Source organism: Leptosomus discolor, chromosome 21 (genome assembly GCF_034619465.1).
Source record: "Leptosomus discolor isolate bLepDis1 chromosome 21, bLepDis1.hap2, whole genome shotgun sequence".
Taxonomy (NCBI): domain Eukaryota; kingdom Metazoa; phylum Chordata; class Aves; order Leptosomiformes; family Leptosomidae; genus Leptosomus; species Leptosomus discolor.
The window spans coordinates 6,875,767-6,896,672 of record NC_141411.1 but is presented as its reverse complement, the minus strand read 5'-3'; the positions used below and the strand labels follow the sequence as shown (position 1 = coordinate 6,896,672).

At 64.3% G+C, this 20,906-nt stretch overlaps 1 protein-coding gene across 4 annotated transcripts in view; it reads left to right on the top strand.

Moving 5' to 3' along the window:
* NAV1 (neuron navigator 1) overlaps positions 1–16,015 on the top strand; it is a 60,046-nt gene extending 44,031 nt beyond the window's left edge. Inside the window, exons 4-30 of one of the 4 annotated variants that reach the window (XM_086476693.1) lie at positions 3,374–3,512; positions 3,725–4,022; positions 4,411–5,104; positions 5,219–5,674; positions 5,867–5,908; positions 6,086–6,237; positions 6,935–7,105; positions 7,664–7,716; positions 7,889–7,912; positions 8,000–8,077; positions 8,284–8,367; positions 8,534–8,645; positions 9,297–9,418; positions 9,845–9,853; positions 11,262–11,462; positions 11,541–11,726; positions 11,867–12,041; positions 12,260–12,357; positions 12,484–12,579; positions 12,746–12,905; positions 13,007–13,242; positions 13,375–13,529; positions 13,728–13,799; positions 14,056–14,252; positions 14,752–14,870; positions 15,118–15,315; positions 15,920–16,015. In XM_086476693.1, coding sequence (XP_086332819.1) covers positions 3,374–3,512; positions 3,725–4,022; positions 4,411–5,104; positions 5,219–5,674; positions 5,867–5,908; positions 6,086–6,237; positions 6,935–7,105; positions 7,664–7,716; positions 7,889–7,912; positions 8,000–8,077; positions 8,284–8,367; positions 8,534–8,645; positions 9,297–9,418; positions 9,845–9,853; positions 11,262–11,462; positions 11,541–11,726; positions 11,867–12,041; positions 12,260–12,357; positions 12,484–12,579; positions 12,746–12,905; positions 13,007–13,242; positions 13,375–13,529; positions 13,728–13,799; positions 14,056–14,252; positions 14,752–14,870; positions 15,118–15,315; positions 15,920–16,015 — 4,423 coding nt within the window. The remainder of the gene's footprint in view (positions 1–3,373; positions 3,513–3,724; positions 4,023–4,410; positions 5,105–5,218; positions 5,675–5,866; positions 5,909–6,085; positions 6,238–6,934; positions 7,106–7,663; positions 7,717–7,888; positions 7,913–7,999; positions 8,078–8,283; positions 8,368–8,533; positions 8,646–9,296; positions 9,419–9,844; positions 9,854–11,261; positions 11,463–11,540; positions 11,727–11,866; positions 12,042–12,259; positions 12,358–12,483; positions 12,580–12,745; positions 12,906–13,006; positions 13,243–13,374; positions 13,530–13,727; positions 13,800–14,055; positions 14,253–14,751; positions 14,871–15,117; positions 15,316–15,919) is intronic. The other 3 variants (XM_086476692.1, XM_086476694.1, XM_086476695.1) reach the window with 3 other exon arrangements.
* Positions 16,016–20,906: the final 4,891 nt, after the last annotated feature.

The following is a 20,906-nucleotide window of genomic DNA, read 5'->3' as shown; positions in this document are numbered from 1 at the left end:
CCCCCAGCGGGAGGTGGTGCCTTCGGGGAGGGGGCTGGGGCGTTTGGGGGGTGCCGGGGCCAGGAGTGGGGCACTGGGGCCGGGCTGAGGGCTGGCCTGGGGGGCACTGGTGCTACCTGTGGGGACGTGACTGCGGGCTTGGGGGCTCGAAGGGGGGGGGGTGGAGCTGAGACTGGGAGGGTGCTGGGATGAGGTTGAGGGGCACCAGGGACAGGGTTGGGGGGTCACGGGCCGGACTGGGGTCACTGGAGCTGGGTGTGCGGACATGGCCGCAGGTCTGGGCGGGGGCACTGGGACCGGCGGGGCCGGCAACCGGGACCCCGTGCCCATCTGGGCGGGGGTCGGCCGGGCCGGGGGTCGGCCGGGCCGGCGCCGCTGCCGCTTTAAGGCGCGGGCAGCGCGGGGCGGTCCCGCCGCCGCCCCTCCCGCCCGCCCCCGGCGGGGCCGCGCTGCCGCGGGCAGCACCATGCTGCGGGCAGGGAGGCCGCGCCGCGCCCCGCGCCTGGCCAGCAGGTACCGTCCGGGGCGGGCACCGCACCGCACCGGGACCGGCACCGGGCGGGGCGCGGCGGGCGCGCTGCGGGGGGGGGGCAGGCGGGCGGCCGGAGCCCGGCCCCGGCAGACAAAGCCCCGCGCCCCGGGGCCGCACCGCGGGCGGTGCTTTGTCTCGGCCGCGCCGCGGGGAGGAAGGGGGGACCCCGGCAGCGCGGCCCCGCCCGGCACCGCAGCATCGGGGCGGTTCCCCTGAGCCTGGGAGCGGGATGAGCCCCCGCCACCCCGCCCCGGCCCCCGCCTCGCACCTGCAGCGCGGCCGGGCCGAGCCCCCCGCGGGGCTCCCGGGGCTCCGGGACCCGCGGCCGGCGGAGCTGACCCCACTGGGGCGGGGAGGGCTCCGGGGCTGCCGGGCTGCGTGCCCGACCGGCGGCCTCCGAAGCGGGGTGCGGCTGGGCCGGGAGGGGAGGGGAGCGGAGCGGAGCATCCTCCCGCAGCCCCTCGCACCGCGGCCGTGGGTCAGGTCCATCCCCTTCTCCCTCCGGGGTGCAGCCACCTCCTCGGGTCGGGGTCGGTGTGTGCATCACCGGGGCCGTGCCGGGAGCTTTCTGGCCGGTGCTGGGTTCCCGCAAGCCCGGCCGGTGCCGGGGAGCGCGGCAGGACCGTGACTGCCGCAGCCCCCGCCTCGCTGCCGCCGCTGTCCTTGAGCATCCCTTCCCTGGGAGCTGTGGTGAGCAGAGGGGTGCGGGGCTTGCGGGTGTCCCGGCGCATCGCTGCTTTCAGGGTGGGTTTGGGGGGTGCCGGCTGAAGGGAGGTGGGGAATTGCTCTGTGTAAGGTGTAAGATGGAGGGGCTGGAGCACAAAGCAGGAATTGAGTTTTGCCCCTAGCATGATGCTGCGGCATGTTTGCCCCCTGTTTGGGGTCTGCGGGAGGGGTACTCGGGTGGCCTTGGCCAGCAGGGACAGGGGTGCCAGGGCTTGGCCATGCTCTGAGAGTTTGTGTTTGCCGAGGGGCCATCAGTGCTGCAGTGCAGCCTGAGTTGAGGCTTTCCTTGTTGTGCCAGCTACAGCATATGCATGTCGGTACTGGGGACCCCTCAGTGTGTCAGCTGTGTGCCCCATTAGAAAGCCAGAGTCACCCCACAGCAGGCAGTTGACTCCCAGGCCTCATACCGTGGCTTGAGTGCTTTTGGGATGTCACCTGTGGCCTTCTGTGTTGCCCTTCCCTGGCATGGGATTGCTATGGAGGATCTGGGATCACCTCCTGCCCCGGTTCAGCCCCTGACCCTGTGCTTGTTTCACCGGGGCTCTCCAGATGCCTGGGGCCAGGGCAGCAGGGGCTTCCCATGCTAGGCTGGGAGAGCATTTGGGGTTTGCCCTGCCAAATCACAAAAGCCAGGCTGAAGAGACCCAGCACCCCATTTGGTTACAGCCACGTGCCCACAGGACCCAGCTCATCAAAGCCCTGCCTCGCTCCCAGCGCTGCCTGCTGCGAGGGTGATGCCAGCCTGGGAGAGGAGCTTTGCTTCGTACTCTGGGGTGGGGATTTCTGTCCTGGCGAGAAGTCACGCCCAGCACAGGGGCTGCTGGTGGGAGATGCTTGGAGCCGGGCAGCCCAGCAGCACATCCCAGGCACACGGTTGTAATTAAATCCCTTCCCAGGCAGCAGTGCCTGTGAGGATCTGTCCCAAAAGCTGCCGTGGGGATGCAGGGGCCTGTGTCCACCCTGGCTCTGGCCGATCCCTGATGTCTGAGAAGAGCAGGGTACACAGAGACGGTTGGAGGGTGCTGGAGCTGCCTGCGTTGCTCCATCCTGGGATTTGGGCATCCCAGAGGGGATGGTGGTGGCTGTTACTTGTGCCCTGGCACCGCAGTTGGTGGAGGCACCCAGCAGGCGCCGTCTCCTTTACCAGGCCATGCTGTCCTGGCCCCAGCTCAGCCAGAGTCACAGTGTCACCTGAGTTATGATAAGGGGTTTCACCGGCTGCTGGGGCTCTGGTGCTTGCTGTGCTCCTCCTGCACCTCTGTGGCCTCGGTGTTGGGGAACAGGCAGGGACCGGGGCTGCCTGCAGCCCCCCAGCTTTATACCCCTCTCCTACACTGCTGCTTGTCGCCCCCAGCCTCTTGCAGCCCCCTCAGAGGCTGCGGGGCCTCTCTGACCTACTCAGCTGCTGACCTGAAAGGGGCCGTGCTCATCCTGCTGGAAAACGCTCCGTGCCCGTCTGTGCCGGATCGCTGCGGGCACAGCCCCGTGCTGCGGAGCCGGCCAGGCCCGTGGGGGACCCAGGCAGCTGCCGCCCCGGCACGGCACTGACTGACGGCCCTGGAGATGGGCTTGTGCACGGTCCGCTGAGCCCCTGGCATGGAGCAGCCGCCCTGGCATAGCAGCGGTGCCCGTACCTGCTGCCCGTACGTGCTGTGGATGCTGGAGAGGGGGGAGCAGGGTGCAGTGGGTGGGGGCCACCCAAGGAAGGGTGGATGCTGTGGGGCGGCTGATTTGTTGACTCCAGCCGGTCCCTGCCCTTTCCGTCAGTCCTCCCGACCCTCTCAGCAGGACGGGTCACAGGGGGCTCGGTGCCAACCGCGGTGCTGCCAGCGCTGGTGCTGGCCTCCCCGCACTGCGCAGGTATCCTTCATCCCCAAAAAACCCCACAGGGGCCTCAGTGGGAGATGTGGTGTCACTGGGACTTGTGTGCCAGTGGGGCACCGAGGCCATGCCAGGCTGGGCTGGACCCAGCTGTGGCTGCTGAGTGCCAGCTCCCTGCCGTGGCCCTGCAGCGGGCGCTACTGGGAGCTGAGGTTTGCTGCCCTGGAGCAGGGAAATCCCACGGGCAGAGCCGGGGCTGGGCAGGGGGGTCTGACGCTGTCTCTGTCCTTGCAGCTGGGATGAGAGCAGCTCCATCAGCAGTGGCCTCAGCGATGCCTCTGACAACCTCAGCTCGGAGGAATTCAACGCCAGCTCCTCGCTCAACTCCCTGCCCTCCACCCCCACGGCCTCGCGCAGGAACTCGGCCATAGCGGTAGGTGCCTGTGGCAGCCAGACCCTTCCTGGTACCGGTCCTGGCTTGGTGCTGCCAAGTGCTGCTTGGTGCTGTGGGAAAGAGGGGATGGAGGGTGCTGGCATGGGGAAATAGAGGCATGGCACGGGGTGTCTCTCCCAGCTGGCTGGTTCTCCCTGGGGATGGGTTTGGGGTGGGCGCCAGGAGCACCCCTGACTCTGCTCTGCCCACAGCTGCGCACGGACTCGGAGAAGCGCTCTCTGGTGGAGAGCGGGCTGAGCTGGTACTGTGAGGGTGAGGACAAGGCGCCCAAGAAGCTGGACTACGACAGCAGCAGCCTCAAGATGGAGCACGGCTCCTCCAAGTGGCGGCGGGAGCCCTCGGAGGGTGGTGAGGAGGGGCCCAAGGGCGGTGAGCTGAAGAAGCCCGTCAGCCTGGGCACCCCAGGCTCCCTCAAGAAGGGCAAGACCCCTCCAGTGGCTGTGACCTCCCCCATCACCCACACGGCCCAGAGCACCCTCAAAGTGGCAGGTGAGACCCAGTTTGGGCAGGGTCCAGCTCCTCTGATGGGAGAGGGTTGGATGGTGCTTTCGTCGGCCTTCCCTGAGCACATGGGCCACGGGACACCCTGTGGCTGCGCTTGGACCCGGCAGCTGGACTTGCAATGGAGGGGGTGGCAGGGCCAAGCCCTGCTTGCCCAGGGCTTTCCCTGCCCCGTGGCCTTGTGGCCACGCACTGGGCTGTAGGCTAGCTGGGTTCACCGAGGGCCTGGCTGTGGCTCTGGCCCGATTCCTGGGATGGTGGCACGTCCCTTTTTTTCCATCACATCCCTGCATCTCCAATGCCACTGTCCTATCTGGGCTAGTTCACACCCAAATGTCCCTCCCAGGACCCTAACCCATCCTTCCCTGCCCACCAGGCAAGCCCGAGACCAAAGCCACTGACAAGAGCAAGCTGTCTGTGAAGAGCACAGGCCTGCAGCGCTCCTCTTCTGATGCCGGCCGCGACCGCATTGCTGATGCCAAGAAGCCACCCTCAGGTCTCACGCGCCCATCGGCCTCCAGCTCCTTTGGCTATAAGAAACCGGCTCCTGCCACTGGCACAGCCACCGTCATGCAGGCTGGGGGCTCGGCCACACTCGGCAAGATCCAGAAGAGCTCCGGCATCCCCGTCAAGCCGGTCAGTGGGAGGAAAACAAGCCTGGACGTCTCCAACGCAGCCGAGCCTGGCTTCCTAGCCCCAGGTGCTCGTTCCAACATCCAGTACCGCAGCCTGCCCCGGCCGGCCAAGTCCAGCTCCATGAGTGTGACTGGCGGCCGTGGTGCGAACCGGCCGGTCAGCAGCAGCATCGATCCCAGCCTGCTGAGCACCAAGCAGGGCAGCATCTCGGTGTCACGGCTCAAGGAGCCGTCCAAGATCGGTGCCGGCCGTGGCACGCCAGCCCCTGTGAACCAGACGGACCGTGAGAAGGAGAAGGCCAAGGCCAAGGCAGTGGCACTTGACTCCGAGTGCGGGACGCTGAAGAGCGTCAGCTCGCCTGAGAGCACCCCGAAAGCCCAGGCCAACCTGCCACCAGCGGCCAAGGTGGCCGAGCTGCCCCCTACGCCTCTCAGGTACCGTCCTTCAACCTCCAAGGGCAGCAGGTGCCCGACATGGCTGTGTCCAGTGCCCAGCTGTGCCCAGCATCTGAGTCTCACGTGCTTCCTTACCCATTTTCCCCTCTCCAGAGCAGCTCCAAAGACCTACGTGAAGCCTCCCTCACTGGCCAACTTGGATAAGGTGAACTCCAACAGTCTGGACTTGCCTTCTTCCAGTGAGCTGCACCCTCCACACACTGCCAAGCTCCAGGACCTGCACCCAGCCGGTGGGCACCTCGCGCCCTGCTTCAGCCCCAGTCCTGCCCCCATCCTCAATATCAACTCGGCCAGCTTCTCCCAGGGCCTGGAGCTCATGGGTGGTTTCAGCGTCCCCAAGGAGGGCAGGATGTACCCCAAGCTCTCAGGCCTGCACCGCAGCATGGAGTCCCTGCAGATGCCCATGAGCCTGCCCAGTGCCTTTTCAGGAGGCAGCACCACCACCCCCACCCCTGCTGCCGCACCCCCTGCCAGCACAGAAGAGGAGGAGGAGGAAGAGGCAGGGGAGTTAGGCTGGAGCGGGAGCCCCCGGCTGGCACATCTGGACAGGTATGGCATGGGGCTGATGGGGCACCTCTGTGGGCTTGGATCCTTCCCTTCCATCCTGCCATGACCTTTACCTGCTTCGGAGGCTCTTCGTGCTGCATTTCTAGGGAAAAGCTCCCTGTCCCTGCAGCTCAACCCCCATGGCACCTTCCCTTGTCTGTGCAGGGGTGTCATTGATCTTTCCTTCCCTTCCAGTGCCAACCGCGACAGGAACACACTGCCCAAGAAAGGGTTGAGGTAAAAGAGCCCAAATCACTTTTGGATGGTGCTGGGGAGGGAGGGTGGGCATGTGGAGCTTTCCATGAGGGGCTGATGGTGCCCTCCATGCTGGGGAGACTGGGCCACAGTGCAGCAGGCAGGAGCCGGGACAGTACTGGTCCACCTCACCATGCCTGTCTCTGCTCCGCTCCCCAGGTACCAGCTCCACTCCCAGGAGGAGGTCAAGGAGCGGCGCCACTCGCACGCCGTCAGCAGCGGGCTCCCTGAGTCGGACGACCAGCAGGAGCTGCCCTCGCCCCCTGCCCTCCCCATGGCCCTGGTCGGGAAGGGTCCGCTCACCAGCATCGGTCAGTGCCCTCCATGCCAGCCCCCTTCCGCTTGCGGCCAGCCCTGTCCCTCCCGCTCCCCATCACCCCGTGCTCCCTGTGGGACTTGCTGATGCTGGCCTGGGTGCTGCTTTTCCCCTCAACACCCCCAGCAGCCCTAACATGCAGCACCTAGTGCTTTCAGCCTGCTGAGGTGCTGGGTTGTGCCCAGGGGCCAGGGATGTCCATCACCTCTGCTTCAGGGCGTCTCATCCACCCTTGGGTCTCTGCCTGCAGCTCCCTGCTCCTCTGGGGGTGCGTGGCAGGGCAAGGGGTGAGCCCTGCCCTGCCCTTGCCAGGACCTACATGGTCCTGGAGGATTTGGAGGGGTCCAGGCAAATGGGTTGGGGCTGCTGGTGGGTGGCAGCAGGTGATGAGGTGCTCCCCTCCTGCACCCACAGGTGATGGGCCCTGGCATGGTGGTGCCTGCTTTGCCCTGGGGTGATGGATTTGTTTCTCAGCCCTGTGGTTACCTTGGTGCTGGTGTCCAGGTCTTCCCAGCATAAATCTGCATTTTAGCTGTGTTTTTAGCTTTCCCTCAGCCCCACCCTGCTTTGGGACCACAGTCCCTGCTTCCTCTCTGCATCCCAGCTCTTGTGGATCGCTCCCAGCCCTGCTTCCCGATCCCAGGTCCCTGCCGTGACTCTGACCCCGCTTCTCCCCCACCTTCTCCTTGCAGTGAGCCCCACTGCCACCACAACCCCGCGGATCACCCGCTCCAACAGCATCCCCACCCACGACTCCACCTTCGAGCTGTACAGCACGTCCCAGATGGGCAGCACCCTCTCCCTGGCCGACAAGCCCAAGGGCATGATCCGCTCGGGCTCCTTCCGGGACCCTGTGGACGATGGTGAGAGCGTGCTGCACGCCTGCCCAGATGGAGGGGGCTCGGGGGGGGTGGCGAGTCTACCCCCACACTTGTCCCTTCTCCCTGGCGCCGGTGCAGTGCTGTCAGATGGGTTGGTGCATCCCGTCCGCAGCATCAGAGCAGGGGACAGCGTCCCCAAGGGGCCTTGGTGGACCCTTCTGCACTGGCATCTGCCCTGGGCCGCAGCCCGCCCTGACCCCTGGCCCCAGAGTGTTGTGGCATCGAGGAGGTGGGGACCCAAGCAGCCAGGGAGGGTGGCAGAGCCCCCAGGCTCAGCCAGAGAGGAGGGTGCAGTTGGAGGGTGCTCCCCGTGCCCTGCTGCACGCCACGTGCCCGGGGACGTCACCAGCTACCTGCCGAGAAATGGGCAGTGCTGAACAGCTGCCGTCCCACCCTCTGCTCCCCGCCCCGGCCTGCCCTGTAGAGCCCCCCTCCACTGGGCGCTCCGTCCCCTGCACCCTGCTGCGCCCTGCACCTGCAGCCCCTGGGGATGCCGCTGGCCAGGGGCACCCTGACGCGCTGGGTTTTATTCTGTTGCAGTTCATGGATCGGTGTTGTCCCTGGCCTCGAGCGCATCCTCCACCTACTCCTCCGTAAGAGCCGCCGCCGTGCTGCACTGCTTTGTGCATGGCTGGGGGGGGCCTGGGGGGGGAACGGGGGGAGCTCTGTGCATGCCTCTGCCTCGCGCTGAGCCTGTCCGTGCCTCGCTGCCCTCCTGACTGCCTGCCTCTGTCTGTCTGTCTCTCTCTGCTCTCATGCTGCCAGGCTGAGGAGAAGATGCAGTCCGAGGTGAGCCCGCGCCCTCTGCTCATCGCCTGCCCCTGCCGCGAGGGCGAGCGCCTGGCCCCTCTCACTCCCTCCGCTCTCTCCCCACAGCAAATCCGCAAGCTGCGCCGCGAGCTGGAGTCCTCGCAGGAGAAGGTGGCCACCCTGACGTCCCAGCTGTCTGCTAATGTGAGTCCCTGGGGGAGCAGCTGCCCGCTGCGGGACGCGCCGCTCTGTGTCCCTGCAGCACACGGGGCTGGTGCTGGCCTGTGCCCACGAGATCCTTGATGTCCACTCTCCAGCCTCCTGCATCCCACACCTGGCAGCGGGTGCTCGCCCAGCCGTGAGGGCTTGCCCAGGGGTGGGTGCTCACCCGTTTCTCTGCTTTCTCCCAGGCCAACCTGGTAGCGGCTTTTGAGCAGAGCCTGGTGAGCATGACGTCCCGCCTGCGGCACTTGGCTGAGACCGCTGAGGAGAAGGTGGGTGCCAAGGGGGCATTGTGGGGCACTGGCGGTGCAGGAGAGTGCTCGTGGGGCTGGAGGACTTGGGTGAATCTGCTGCGGCACTGCACGCCCCAAGGGTGCTCTCAGGGTGGGCCCTGCACTATCAAAACACGCTCTGTGACTCCCGGCTCTGCTCTGCCAGGACACGGAGTTGCTGGACCTGCGAGAGACCATTGATTTTCTGAAGAAGAAAAACTCGGAGGCCCAAGCTGTGATCCAGGGTGCCCTGAACGGCACTGATGTCACCCCCAAAGGTAAGGCATGGTGCTGCCCCCCCTCCACAGCGGTGCAAGCCCATCCTGAGCCACTCGCCCAAACCCAGCTGGGCTGCTCCTGCCTGAGGCTGGCACGGGGCCCCAGAGCACACCTCGCTCATGTGAGGTGTTTACACGGGAGGCAGGGTCCCCTGGGCAGCAGCTCTTCCCCACCTGGGACCCCTGAGCATCTGAAGCCAGAGTTGGACAGCCAGAGCTGTCACCACAGAAGATCTTGGCACTGGTGTGTGGGGCTTGGTTGTCCTCTCTGAGACACCCTCTCACCAGGCCCTTTGCCAACCACCCAGTTTTGGCTGCTGATCTTGCCTTTGTTCCCACGGGTGCTGTTTCTAACCCCAAAACCCCAGTGTGAGTGCAAGGCGCTGCAGGGAGGTGGCCTGGGACAGGAGCAGGACGATGTGTGCTCTGGGCATCTCCCTGGGGTTTGAGGTCACTGTCCAAATGGCAGAGCCGGTGTGGTGTCCGAGCCCCATGTCATCTTACAAGGTGGCTCCGAGAGCTCAGAAGGTGTTTGGGTGGGAGAATGGAAGGGGTGCAGGGAGGAGAGTGCAGGTGGCTCTGGTGTTGGGGCAGACACAGTGTGCTAATACCTCCTTTCCCAATCTTTCCTGCTTCTCTCGCTGACCCCAGAGCTGCGCATCAAGCGGCAGAACTCCTCTGACAGCATCTCCAGCCTCAACAGCATCACCAGCCACTCCAGCATCGGCAGCAGCAAGGATGCTGATGCCAAGAAGAAGAAAAAGAAGAGCTGGGTGGGTTGGATGGGTTGCTGGCAGGAAGAGCGGGGCTTGGGGAGCCACTGGCAGGGTCTGGCCAGGGTCAGTCCCATGAGCCAGCTGCTCTCAGTCTACCTTGGCATCGTGGTGTTGGTCCCCTTCGTTCCCTGGGGACAGCACTGGTGAGGAGTGTGTAGCCACCATGGATTTGTGTCTTGATGTGTTGGCCAGGGCTTCTCCAGCCCCTCTGGGAGTTTTCCAGCCCTGATCTTGCATGCCTGCTCCCTTGTTTTTTCCCACATCTCCCTTCAGCCCACTCAGGCTCTGGCAGTTCTGGGGGCCGAATGCCTCGGCCAGGCAGCCCCTTCTCTGCACTGAGCAGCTCTGAGCTGGATGCGCGATTAAGTCTTGCTTTGTTTTGTTTCTCTCCCCCTATGCTGACCTCAACCCTTTTTTTCCCAGGTGTATGAGGTAAGTCTGGCGCCGTCCCCTCCACCCCATGCCGTGCCGTGCCCGGCCAGGGCCCTCGCTCCATTTTGTGGGACGGTGCTCATGACACTACCCATCCCATCCATCCCACTGGCACTAATCCCCAGCATGGGCCATCCTGGGGCTCCCCGCTGGGCTGCACGTACCTCGGCTGCTTCCTTTGGTGTTAAGGCCGAAATACACACCCACCTGGAGGGGCTGAAGTCCCCAGACGGCCCTGAGGCAGAGGGAAGGGCTCGGGCAGGGACCTATCCCATGGATGGGGACAGTCCCCTTCTTGCCCAGGGACGGCAGGCACTCTCCTGACACCCTGTTGTCAGACCTTTTGGGATGGGGACATGACTGCAGCCCTGCCTGTTGCACCAGGGTATGGTGCTGCCCAGCTCTGTGTTGCCAGGACCGGCCGGACATGGCCCCAAGTGGCTCTGTCCCTGTTGGGAACCCGTGTGGGTCCCAGTGCTCGCCTGCTCTCCTGCCATCAGAAGAGCCTGACACCTACCTGTTTTTTTTACGCTGAATTGCAACACTTTTGCTTTTGGGGACATGCCAGAGTAGCCTGCCTGGTGCCTGCGGGAGTTGAGCCGGATCCTGCCTGTTCTTCATCCCCTCTTCCTTCCACCTCCCCTCCAGGGGACACCATGTGAGCCCAGGGTGTCCATCCTGCTGCTCTCCTGCAGGCTGGTGGCGCATAAGCGGGACCCAGGCCTGGTTTGCCTCTGTGCAGTGTCCATCCACCCTCCCTGGGCTCGGCACGCTGCTCACCCGCCCGCTGCTCTGTGTGCTGTGTGCATGCTGCATGCCTGGCCGGGACCCCCGGTGACGTCTCGTGGAGGGCTGGCTGACCCTCTGCACTTCCAGGCGAACCCCACAGAGCAGAAGGGGGTGTGGGGCTGAAGTTGTCCCCTTGCACCAGGACCCCAGCTCTGCAGTGCCTGGAGGGGGGATGTCCCCCTGAACGCCACTTGCTGGGGTGGCTGTGGTGGGGTGAATGTGAGGATGGTGTCAGCCCTTCCCGATGGACCAGGGTGCTGGTGCCTGAGTGCCCTGATGTGGGTGCTGGCGGGGAAGCAGGGCTGGGGGAAGCCTGACCAGGACGTGGGTCCCATTCTGTGGCGCTGTTTGGTGCTGTCCAGGCTGGGGCCGGAGTGTTGCACAAGGGGCCGTGCACCCCCATCCATCAGCTGTGCCAGCAGAGCGGGGTCAGGCTGGTGCCTTCCCTGGGGCAGTGGTAGGGCACGGTGCTGCCTCGGTGATGGATGGGGTGTTACTGGTCCCAGCTCAGACTGTGGGTCCTGGGCAGACGGGGACCCCGGGGCAGGACCAGGCCAGGCCTCTGCTTGCAAGACTGCACTGTCAGGCTGTCCCTAACAAGCGTTTCTGTCTCCTGTAGCTGCGCAGCTCCTTCAACAAGGCCTTCAGCATCAAGAAGGGACCCAAATCAGCCTCATCCTACTCAGACATTGAGGAGATCGCCACGCCGGACTCATCAGCCCCCTCCTCCCCCAAGCTGCAGCATGGCTCCACGGAGACCGCCTCGCCCTCCATCAAATCCTCCACGTCCTCCTCCGTGGGCATTGACACAGCTGAGTACGTGGGGCCATGGCGGGCGGCACGGGATGGGGAGGGCCGGTTGCGGGGGCTGCAGGCTCCTGCCCTGGATGTGTGCAAGACTCGGTCTCTCCCTTGGCCCAGGCTCTTCCAGGCCCATGGTGAGGGCGAGCCGGAGAAGAAGGAGGTGTCGGAGCTGCGGTCAGAGCTGTGGGAGAAAGAGATGAAGCTGACGGACATCCGCCTGGAGGCCCTCAACTCGGCCCACCAGCTGGAGCAGCTGCGGGAGACCATGCACAACATGCAGGTGAGGACCACTGCCAGGAGCCCAGCTGGCTCTGAGGGCCTGGGTGGGCACAGTCCCTGTGGCCCCACAACTGTGCTGCCGCCCTGGGATGTTGCCAGCATCCAGTTCATCACCCTGTACTGTAACTGGTTCTCCCTCAGCTGGAGGTGGATCTCCTGAAGGCCGAGAACGACCGACTCAAAGTGGCGCCAGGGCCCTCGGCAGTGCCAGGCTCTGTCCCCAGCCATGTCACAAGCACATCGGCCTCCTCTTCACCGCGGCGCTCCCTGGGTCTCACCCTTGGCCATGCCTTCAGCCCCAGCCTGGGGGACGCAGGTAGGGGTGACAGAGCTGCTGGCAGATGGGAAAGGGGCTGGGACAGAGCTGTGTGTGGCGGGAACGTATTGCTGCTCACCTGGAGGCAGCTGCGCGCAGGGATCTGTCGTGCCACCGGTGCCACGTTCAGCTGCAGCAGGATTTGGCTCAGGCTGGGCACAGTCAGGCCCGGTGGCTCGGCTCTCCCTGCCGGCACAGCCTCACTGCTCCGTCCCTAGATGTGTCCCCCATGGACGCCGTCAGCGCTGGCACCCAGAAGGATGAACTGACGCTACGGATTGTGGTGCGCATGCCACCCCAGCACATCATCAAGGGGGTAAGTGTGGGCTGTATGGGGAGCCTGACCTGTCCCAGTGCCATGGCCCTGGCCGAGGGGCAGAGAATGCCTCTCTGGGGCTGGATGCGGCGCTCCAACTCTGCACCCCTCTGCCTTGCCTCCTAGGACCTCAAGCAGCAGGAGTTCTTCTTGGGCTGGACCAAGGTGAGCGGGAAGGTGGACTGGAAGATGCTAGATGAGGCTGTCTGCCAGGTCTTCAAGGTAGGAGTGTGAGGACCCCTCAGTTGAGAGCCATCCATTGACATTGCTCCATCATGCCTGATGCTCCCTGGTCCACGTCCTTACCAGGGTCTCCTGGAGCTGCTGAGCACTGCTTGCTCCCTGCCAGCGCTCGAGGGCACTGACAGCCCTGTCCTTGTCCATGTAGGATTACATCACCAAGATGGATCCTGCTTCTACGCTGGGGCTCAGCACTGAGTCCGTCTACGGCTACAGCATCAGCCACATCAAGCGGGTCCTGGACACGGAGCCACCAGAGCTGCCGCTGTGCCGCCGGGGCCTGACCAGCATCGTCGTGACGCTCAAAGGTCAGTGTGGCGGAGAGGCTCCGTCACTGTCCCATCTGTGTCCCTTTGTGTCGTGGTGTCATGGGGTGTGAGCGGGGCCCTCAACCCTCTCCTGCCTGCAGGCTTGAAGGAGAAGTGCGTGGACAGCCTAGTGTTCGAGACGCTCATCCCCAAGCCCATGATGCAGCATTACATCAGCCTCCTGCTGAAGCACCGGCGGCTCATCCTCTCGGGACCCAGCGGCACCGGCAAGACCTACCTGACCAACCGCCTGGCCGAGTACCTGGTGGAGCGTTCTGGTCGGGACGTCACCGAGGGCATCGTCAGCACCTTCAACATGCACCAGCAGTCCTGCAAGGTGAGGGCGCGCAGCAGCCAGAAGCATCCCCGTTGGCGCTGGTGCCGTGGTCCCCGTTGGCGCTGGCAGCCGTGGTCCCCGTTGGCAGCCGTGGCCCAGCCCCACGTGTGACACCTGGCCCATTCATTGCAGGACCTGCAGCTGTACCTCTCCAACCTGGCTAACCAGATCGACCGGGAGACGGGCACGGCGGACGTGCCGCTGGTGATCCTCCTGGACGACCTCAGCGAGGCGGGCTCCATCAGCGAGCTCGTCAACGGCGCGCTCACCTGCAAGTACCACAAATGGTGAGAGCTCCGCTGCGCCCTCCTCCGGTGCAGGCTCCCAGCACAGCTCCCCGCTGCTCCCTGCAAGATCCCTGGGCTCGTGGAGATGAGGCTGCATGGCTGCATGTGTCCGCTGTGCTCAGATCAGCTCTACCATGGGCAGGGCTGATGCAGGGTGATTTTTCTCATGGACCCTGCCTCTCTCTGTCACTCCCTCAGCCCCTACATCATTGGGACCACCAACCAGCCTGTGAAGATGACCCCAAACCATGGTCTCCATCTCAGCTTCAGGTAGGAATCGCACATCACTGGGGACCATCCCTGTGGGGTTTGGAGGGGTGGGCACAGAGGCCATCACTCCTGCCCCTTGGCAGTCCTGGGGACACATCCTGATTGGGGACCCTGATGAGGACCAAGCCCCAGGGCTGTCCCAGCCATCCCAGGAGGACACGATGCCCCAACCTTGAGCACATGCAGTGTGGGGGTGCTAGGAGGGTGCTGGGGTTGTGTGGAGACCCAGCCCTGAACGCTGGAGTCTTTCCCCCAGGATGCTGACCTTCTCGAACAACGTGGAGCCGGCCAACGGCTTCCTGGTGCGCTACCTGCGGCGGAAGCTGCTGGAGTCGGACACAGACGTCAATGCCAACAAGGAAGAGCTGCTGCGTGTGCTGGACTGGGTGCCCAAGCTCTGGTACCACTTGCACACCTTCCTGGAGAAACACAGCACCTCCGACTTCCTCATCGGTATGGCCTTGTCACACACCTCCCTCCTCTACCTTGCACTGCTGGGAGCCCCCAGGGTCTGGGGCAAAATCCGCCCCCGAGAGGAGCCCGGGGAGCTGAGATGCTGCGCTGTGTCCCCCAGTCCCACGCAACCAAAAGCCGCTGGGCAATGCACACAAGTGTTGCTCTTCCCTGGGTGGCATTTGTGTCCGTGGCCCATGGGAGCTGTCACCGTGGTGTCAGCCAAGGCTGCCGGTCTCATTGGCACCCTTCCTTGGGCATAGAGGAGCTGTGTTTTCCCAGGCAAGTCTCCCGTTGCCTCACCATGCTTTTGGGGGGTAGATTGAACTTGGCAACCCCATTCCTTGCCAGGGACCTTTCTTTCTGCCCATGTGTATCAGGCAGACGCTGCCTGGACACTGCTCCCAGGAGGTGGTCGAGCCCAGGGCACCCTTGGGGAGCCAGTGACTGGGGCAGGAGGACTCTGCTCCCATTTTTGCTCTTTGCCTTCCCCCGACAGGTCCCTGCTTCTTCCTGTCCTGCCCCATTGGAATTGAGGATTTCCGGACCTGGTTCATCGACCTGTGGAACAACTCCATCATCCCTTACCTGCAGGAGGGGGCAAAAGATGGGCTCAAGGTACCCAGAGCTGCCTGGCATGGGGGGACACAAACCAGCAGTGCTTGGGGACGTGCTGATGCAGCGGTCTAACGGGGTAGGGAGAGGGGAGGTGCTGGGATTTTGGGCACAGGTGGCATCTCTGTCAGTCCCTGCTCTGCCCTGTGGCTGCAGTGGGACATAGCACTGTCCTGGGGGGCTCAGAGTGCGGCGTTGCTGGTTCTGGCACGTGCTGAAGAGGCAGCTGCCGCTTTCTCCCTGCCTGCAGGTCCATGGGCAGAAGGCAGCCTGGGAGGACCCCGTGGAGTGGGTGCGGGACACCCTGCCCTGGCCGTCAGCGCAGCAGGATCAGTCCAAGCTCTACCACCTGCCCCCACCCACCATCGGGCCCCACAGCACCGTTTCCCCTCCTGAGGAGCGCACCGTCAAAGACACGACGCCCAGCTCCCTGGACTCGGACCCTCTGGTACGGCCCTGCTGCGCCGGGCACTGGGAGGGGGGCTGGGTGGTGCTGGTGGAGAGGGGAGAGCAAGATGGAACTTCGCTTTCCTGGTTATTTTTCAGTGTAAAAAGCCTGATTTGGGGATGCAGAAACATTTTGCATGCCTGGGAGGAGCGGTGGGTGCGGGCTAATGGCACCGGCAGGCAGGCTGCACACCAAGACACATGGTGATGTGCCAGCGAACGGGCACGGTGTGGCGCTCCACGTGGCGTCACGTCCACTCGCAGAGCCACGCACAGACTGAGGCTTGCACATACGTGTCCCAGTGTGTCACCTGGAGAGGCTGCTAGCAGACACCAGGCTGCCACAGATGACACCAGCCGATGTGCCCGGGGCCTGTCCCCTCACACTGCTTTGGCATGGTCAGCCTTGAGCCTCCCAGCTGTGCCCAAGGCCAGATCCTGCTGATTTTGCAGCACCTCTGGGCTTTGCTTTACCCTCTAAGGAGCTTCTTGGGGTGGCTGGTTCGTACGGGAGGGCAAGGAGGGCCTGGTGGCCTTGGCTTCCCCAGGGCATCCACGGACCCCTCGTCCCCCTCGGGCTCGGTGCCACGCTCCTCTTCCCGCAGATGGCCATGCTGCTGAAGCTCCAGGAAGCCGCCAACTACATCGAGTCTCCAGACCGTGAGACCATGGTGGATCCCGACTTGCAGTCGACTCTGTGAGGCCCGGACATGCCGGCCCAGGCGGAGGGGAGCCACCGCCAGCCACTGCTCCTGCCAGGCTGCTCTCCTTTCCCTTTGGTATCCCGGAGCGCAGGGCTGGCAAGCGAGTGGAGAGGACCGGGGCTCTGGCGCATCCCAGCGGAGCAAGGGGAATCTCGGCTCAGCCGTGGGAGAGCGCGAGGTGCCGTCTCCCCTCCTGACCCTGGGGGTAGGAGAATCCTGGTTTCTCTTCTTGGTTTTTTTCTGTCTCTATTGCAAACTCTCGGGCTTTGGGGCCAGGGCGACCGATGTGGCTGAGCCCCCGCTTCTGGGAGCCGCAGGAAGGCCCCTGCGTGGGGCAGGGACCCCGCGGGAGCTACCTGGGCCAAAGCTGGGGGGCACAGGAGGAGCGTGTGGCTGCAGGACCAGAGTGTGGGTGCGAGGGTCTCCAGCTCCCTCGCCATCCAGCCAGGCATAGCAGAGGGCAGGTGACGAGGGAGCCGCTGCTGTGGGAAGCGCCTGCCTGGCACTGGCCGAGGAGGAGTGTGGCTCTTGCCGCTGTCTTTGTACGTTCCCCGGTTCACCTGCATGGCAGCCGCTGTGACCAGGACAGCCCAATAAACCCTGCTTTGGTTATTTTATTTTGTTTCCCCAACTCCCATTTTCCTTTGGCCGAGTCCAGACTTCACTTTGGTCCCTTTTTTGTTCTGGTTTGCTCTCCTGGCCTGGAGCCCGTGGCCCGGTGCCCACCGCTTCGCTGTAAGCAGCTCCCTTTCCCTTTGGTTTCTTTTGCAGTTGTTGGTTCCACTACTCAAACCACCTCTGTCATGAAACTGGTGCTCACTGGACGATCTCCAGTCCCTGAACCCACCTCCTGGGGCCTCACAGTTTGGCTGAGGTGGGACTTGGCAGCCGGTGGCAGTGGGATGCTCCTGGAGCAGCCCTTTGCCTGACGGCTCCCCCCTCCCCAAAAGCACAAGGCGGAGTCTGGCCCTGGGGCCGGGGTCTCATGGTCATCCTACCAGGTCAGGATGCCATGGGCTATCCCCTGCCCGAGGCCTGGGCAGGGGGAGGGTGCTGCTGCCCCCTCCCTGGGCAGCCAGATGCCTGCCACATCCCCTCAGTGCTGGGGGGCACAACCTGCCCCGTGTCCTCGGTGCTGCCAGGCCTGGGGGTGCGGGTTGGTGAGCAGTGCCTGGGGCCAGTCCCCATGCCCCTGTGCCTTCCTGTGCCCTAGGGCCTGGCAGGGTCTCGCTGTGCCCCACGTCAGTGCTCCGGGGACACCTAGGGCTGCCGTGTGTCCCCTTGGCCCTACCGTGCCATGTCACAGGTGAGGCTCCTGGCACAGAGGGGATCAGCCCCGGTGCTGCCGTGGTGCCTTAATCCCCGGCCGTGCGGGAAGGGGGCACGTGGGGCTTGGGCCAGCGCTGGCACAGCCTGCTCCGGCTGCAGTGTCCTCTGACTGTCCCCAGAGCCAGCCTGGCTGGGGTGGGAGCGGGGTGCTGGCACTGGCCTGAGCATGGCCAAGCTGGGGCTGCTGCCTTCAGCACCCCTCGCTTGCCTGTCCCCAAGCATGGCTGTAGGGGGCTCTGCCGGGCCAGCACCCCCCTCCCTGAGCCTGGCTGGGCTCTGGGGTCCCTCTGCTCCTCCCTGCTGCCACCCAGCTCAGCTTCCACCCCCAGCTGGGGCCCTGGAGAACCTTTTTGGGCAGAGGTGACCCCAGGGCTGGGTCAGCCAAGCCCATCCTGTCCCTGAGCCCTGCCAGGCTGGGGCCTGGGCAGCCTCAGCACCCGCCCCACGCCGCGGCTGCCGTGGCCTTCAGGGACACCTCACCACCCTCCAAACCAGGCATCTCCAAGGCCCGGCCTTGCTGCCGGTGCTGCTCGGAGGCAGCCGCCACCTCTGCCCTTGGTGCTCTCTCGGCCGGTGCATCTTGCCTTGCCGCCCGGCGCATCCCGGCCGCGGCGCGGGCACCCCATGGTGCTCACTCCTCTGTCTGTCCGACAGCCTCCCCGCCGTCTCCCCACTGCCACCCGGGGCCGGCCAGCCCGGCCCCTTTGCACAGGGATGTCCCTCCCCACGCTGGCTTGGACGCTAGGGCTTTCTGTTCGCCTTCTCTTGTGTTGCCGCCGTCGGCTAAGGACTCGCTGTAAATAGATCTGTAGTCGAACGCCCTGCGTGAGTTGGTGGGGCCCGGCCCTGCGCCTCTCTCCTTTTTCTTTTTTTTTTTTTTTTCTTTTTTCTTTTTTCTTTTTTTTTTTTGTACTCTGTGAGAACTGTGCTGTGCTGACTTCTTTTCTGATTGTACGAGACACTGGCTCAGCAGCCGCTCGAGGCCGGCGGTAGGGACCCAGTTGTCCCCTCCAGCCCCTCTTGCCCTCCTCGGCGCTCCGGTGCCCAGGGCAGGAAAGGGCAACGATGCACCTTTGGGGGCTGCCCCCTGCCCAGGCAATGCTGTGTCCGGGTGCCCTGAGGAGTCCCGGCGGTGGAGAGGGCTCACACACCCCTCTCGCGTTGCATGGCCTGCAGGCAGCCTCGGCTGGGCCTGACTTTCTTTTCTGACACCGCCAGGGAGCCGCCAAAACGTTGACCCAACTGTCCCTGTCACCGGCTCGCTTGGGGCTGTGCTGCTGGGCGTACCCCAGCCCGATTCTTGCAGGTTTGCCCCGTCCTTTCCCAGGGCGGGGCTGCCCGTGGCCCTGTAACCTCAGGCAGGGTGTGCAGGAGGCGAGGGGCACGCTGTGGTGTAAATCAGGAGGAATGCCCGCAGGGCGAGGGCGCTGCCAGCAGGTGGGCCCTGGGATGGTGCGTGGCGGGGGGGGCTTCTGCTGGGCTTACCCCACTAGAGGGGACAGGCCCTGGGGGGTTCCTCCTGGCTTACACCCAGCACCCTGTGTCCCCTAGCGTGGCGGCTGCCTGGGGTCCTGGGGACCAAGCGTCCCCCAGGGCTGCCAGTGTCTGTGGGCTGAGCCCCTCCGTCCCCAGGGGGACGGGTCCAAGGATTGCACTAACTCATCCCTCTGCCACCCCCAAGGGTGCCCGTCACCCCCAAGGGTGCCTGTCACCCCCCCAAAGGAGCCTGTCACCCCCCCCAAGGGTGCCTGTGACCCCCAAGGGTGCCTGTCACCCCCCCAAGGGTGCCTGTCACCCCCCCAAAGGAGCCTGTCACCCCCCCAGGGTGCCTGTGACCCCCAAAGGAGCCTGTCGCCTCCAAAGGTGCCTGCTGCCCCCAAGGGTGCCCACCACCCCCCAAGGGTGCCTGCCACCTCCAAAGGTGCTGGTTGCTCCCAAAGGTGCCCGTGGCCCCTGGGAGCGCCAGGAGCCCTCCTGAGGGGCTGGAGCTGGGAGACGCCAGCGCCTCACCCTCCTGCCCCCTCGAGCTGCTGCCGCCCGGTGGCCTGAACCTTACAATTTTAGCTTTTTTCTATTAAAAACAAACAACCTTTTTTTAATTAAATAAAGGGCGAAATGGACAAATTCCTGTTTTAGATGATCTGTGTAATTGACTGGGTTTTGTGTTTCTTAACTGCATGGTATTCCTGCCGAGGGGTTTTATAGCACTTTTTAAATTTCTCTTTAAGATTTTGGTCCAGATTTCTACTGCTCTCGCCTGTCTGTCTTTGCTTTTTCCTTACATCCTCCAAGTTTGTAAACTCGCTCCATTTTATACCTGATGTTGAGACCCAACCCCACGTTGTACATAGCTGCGGGAACAATCATAGGGAACAAACACCATCTGGACTCTTTCCACGATTAGTTGTTTTTACTTAAAGAAATTTTAAAAGAAGTATAAGAGGAAGCCAGGAAAAGGCTTGAGGATATTACGAAAGACAGAAACAAATCCAGCCCTGCACCAAGTCAGCTCCTGCTGCCCACGCTGCCCGCACCAACCGGCATGTCTCTTCTCGGTCGTCTGTCTAACACCATTGGATTCAATAAAGTTATCTCCTGTACCGCCTGGCTGCTGGTCCTGTGTCCGGGAGACCATGGGCCTGTCCCTGTGCGGGAGGGGGGTGGGACGGTTGTGCCCGTACCCCGACACGTCTCCCCCTGTCCTCACTGGTCGCCCTCCTGCGAAATCCGGGGAGGGGGGCTTGGTAGAGACGCTCCTGGTTTGAAATCTTGGCTGTTTTGCAAAGTGCTGGGAGCAGTTTTAGCGGCTGGGGACGCCTCTCCCCAGGTCACACTCCGGTTCAGCGTGGAGTGTGCAGAAATGCTCCTGGAATCCTGACGCTTCTGCAAGTTGCTGCGGGGGCAGGAGGGGCAGATCGTGCCTGAGTGAGCAGGGGGCGAGTGAGGGGCTCGGGGCGGGTGGGCCATCCCCCTGCGCCCCTTTCACCTTGCCAGGGCTGGGCCCCGTCTTGCCTTTGAAAGGGACTCCTTGGTGACAGATGCCACTCCACGTCTCTGGCACAGGGGGACAGGGGTGGGACAGTGTCCCCTGAGCGGTGGGGGCTGCTCTGCTCTGCAGCAGGGCACAGGGGTGAGGACGGGGCTGCAGCTCCCAGCCAAGGGGAAGGGAGATCCCGGCCCTCTCCGGGGTGGCTTGGGAGCTGTTTTCCTCTCCTGAGTGCAATGCCAGACTGGGGACAGATGCTCCAGGAGCCATTAATTAATCACGGGACGGTGATGAGTTGTGACAGGCTGCAGTGGCGAAGGCAGGGCCGGGAGAGGGCACTTCCCATCGGCTCCATGCTCCTGTCCAGCGGGTGAGTTCACTGTCGGTGGATGCGATGCTGAACCTGGAGAACGGGGCTGCTTTTGGGGACCCAGGGCCCCTCATCCGCAGAGAGGTGTCGTGCACGGCCCCCGGCCTGTGCTCGCTCCGTGCGGGCAGGGGAGCAGGCAGCAGCGCAGCAGAAGGGTCCCACGCTGGGCCCTGTGCCTGGTGGCCCTGGGGATTTCCAGCCGG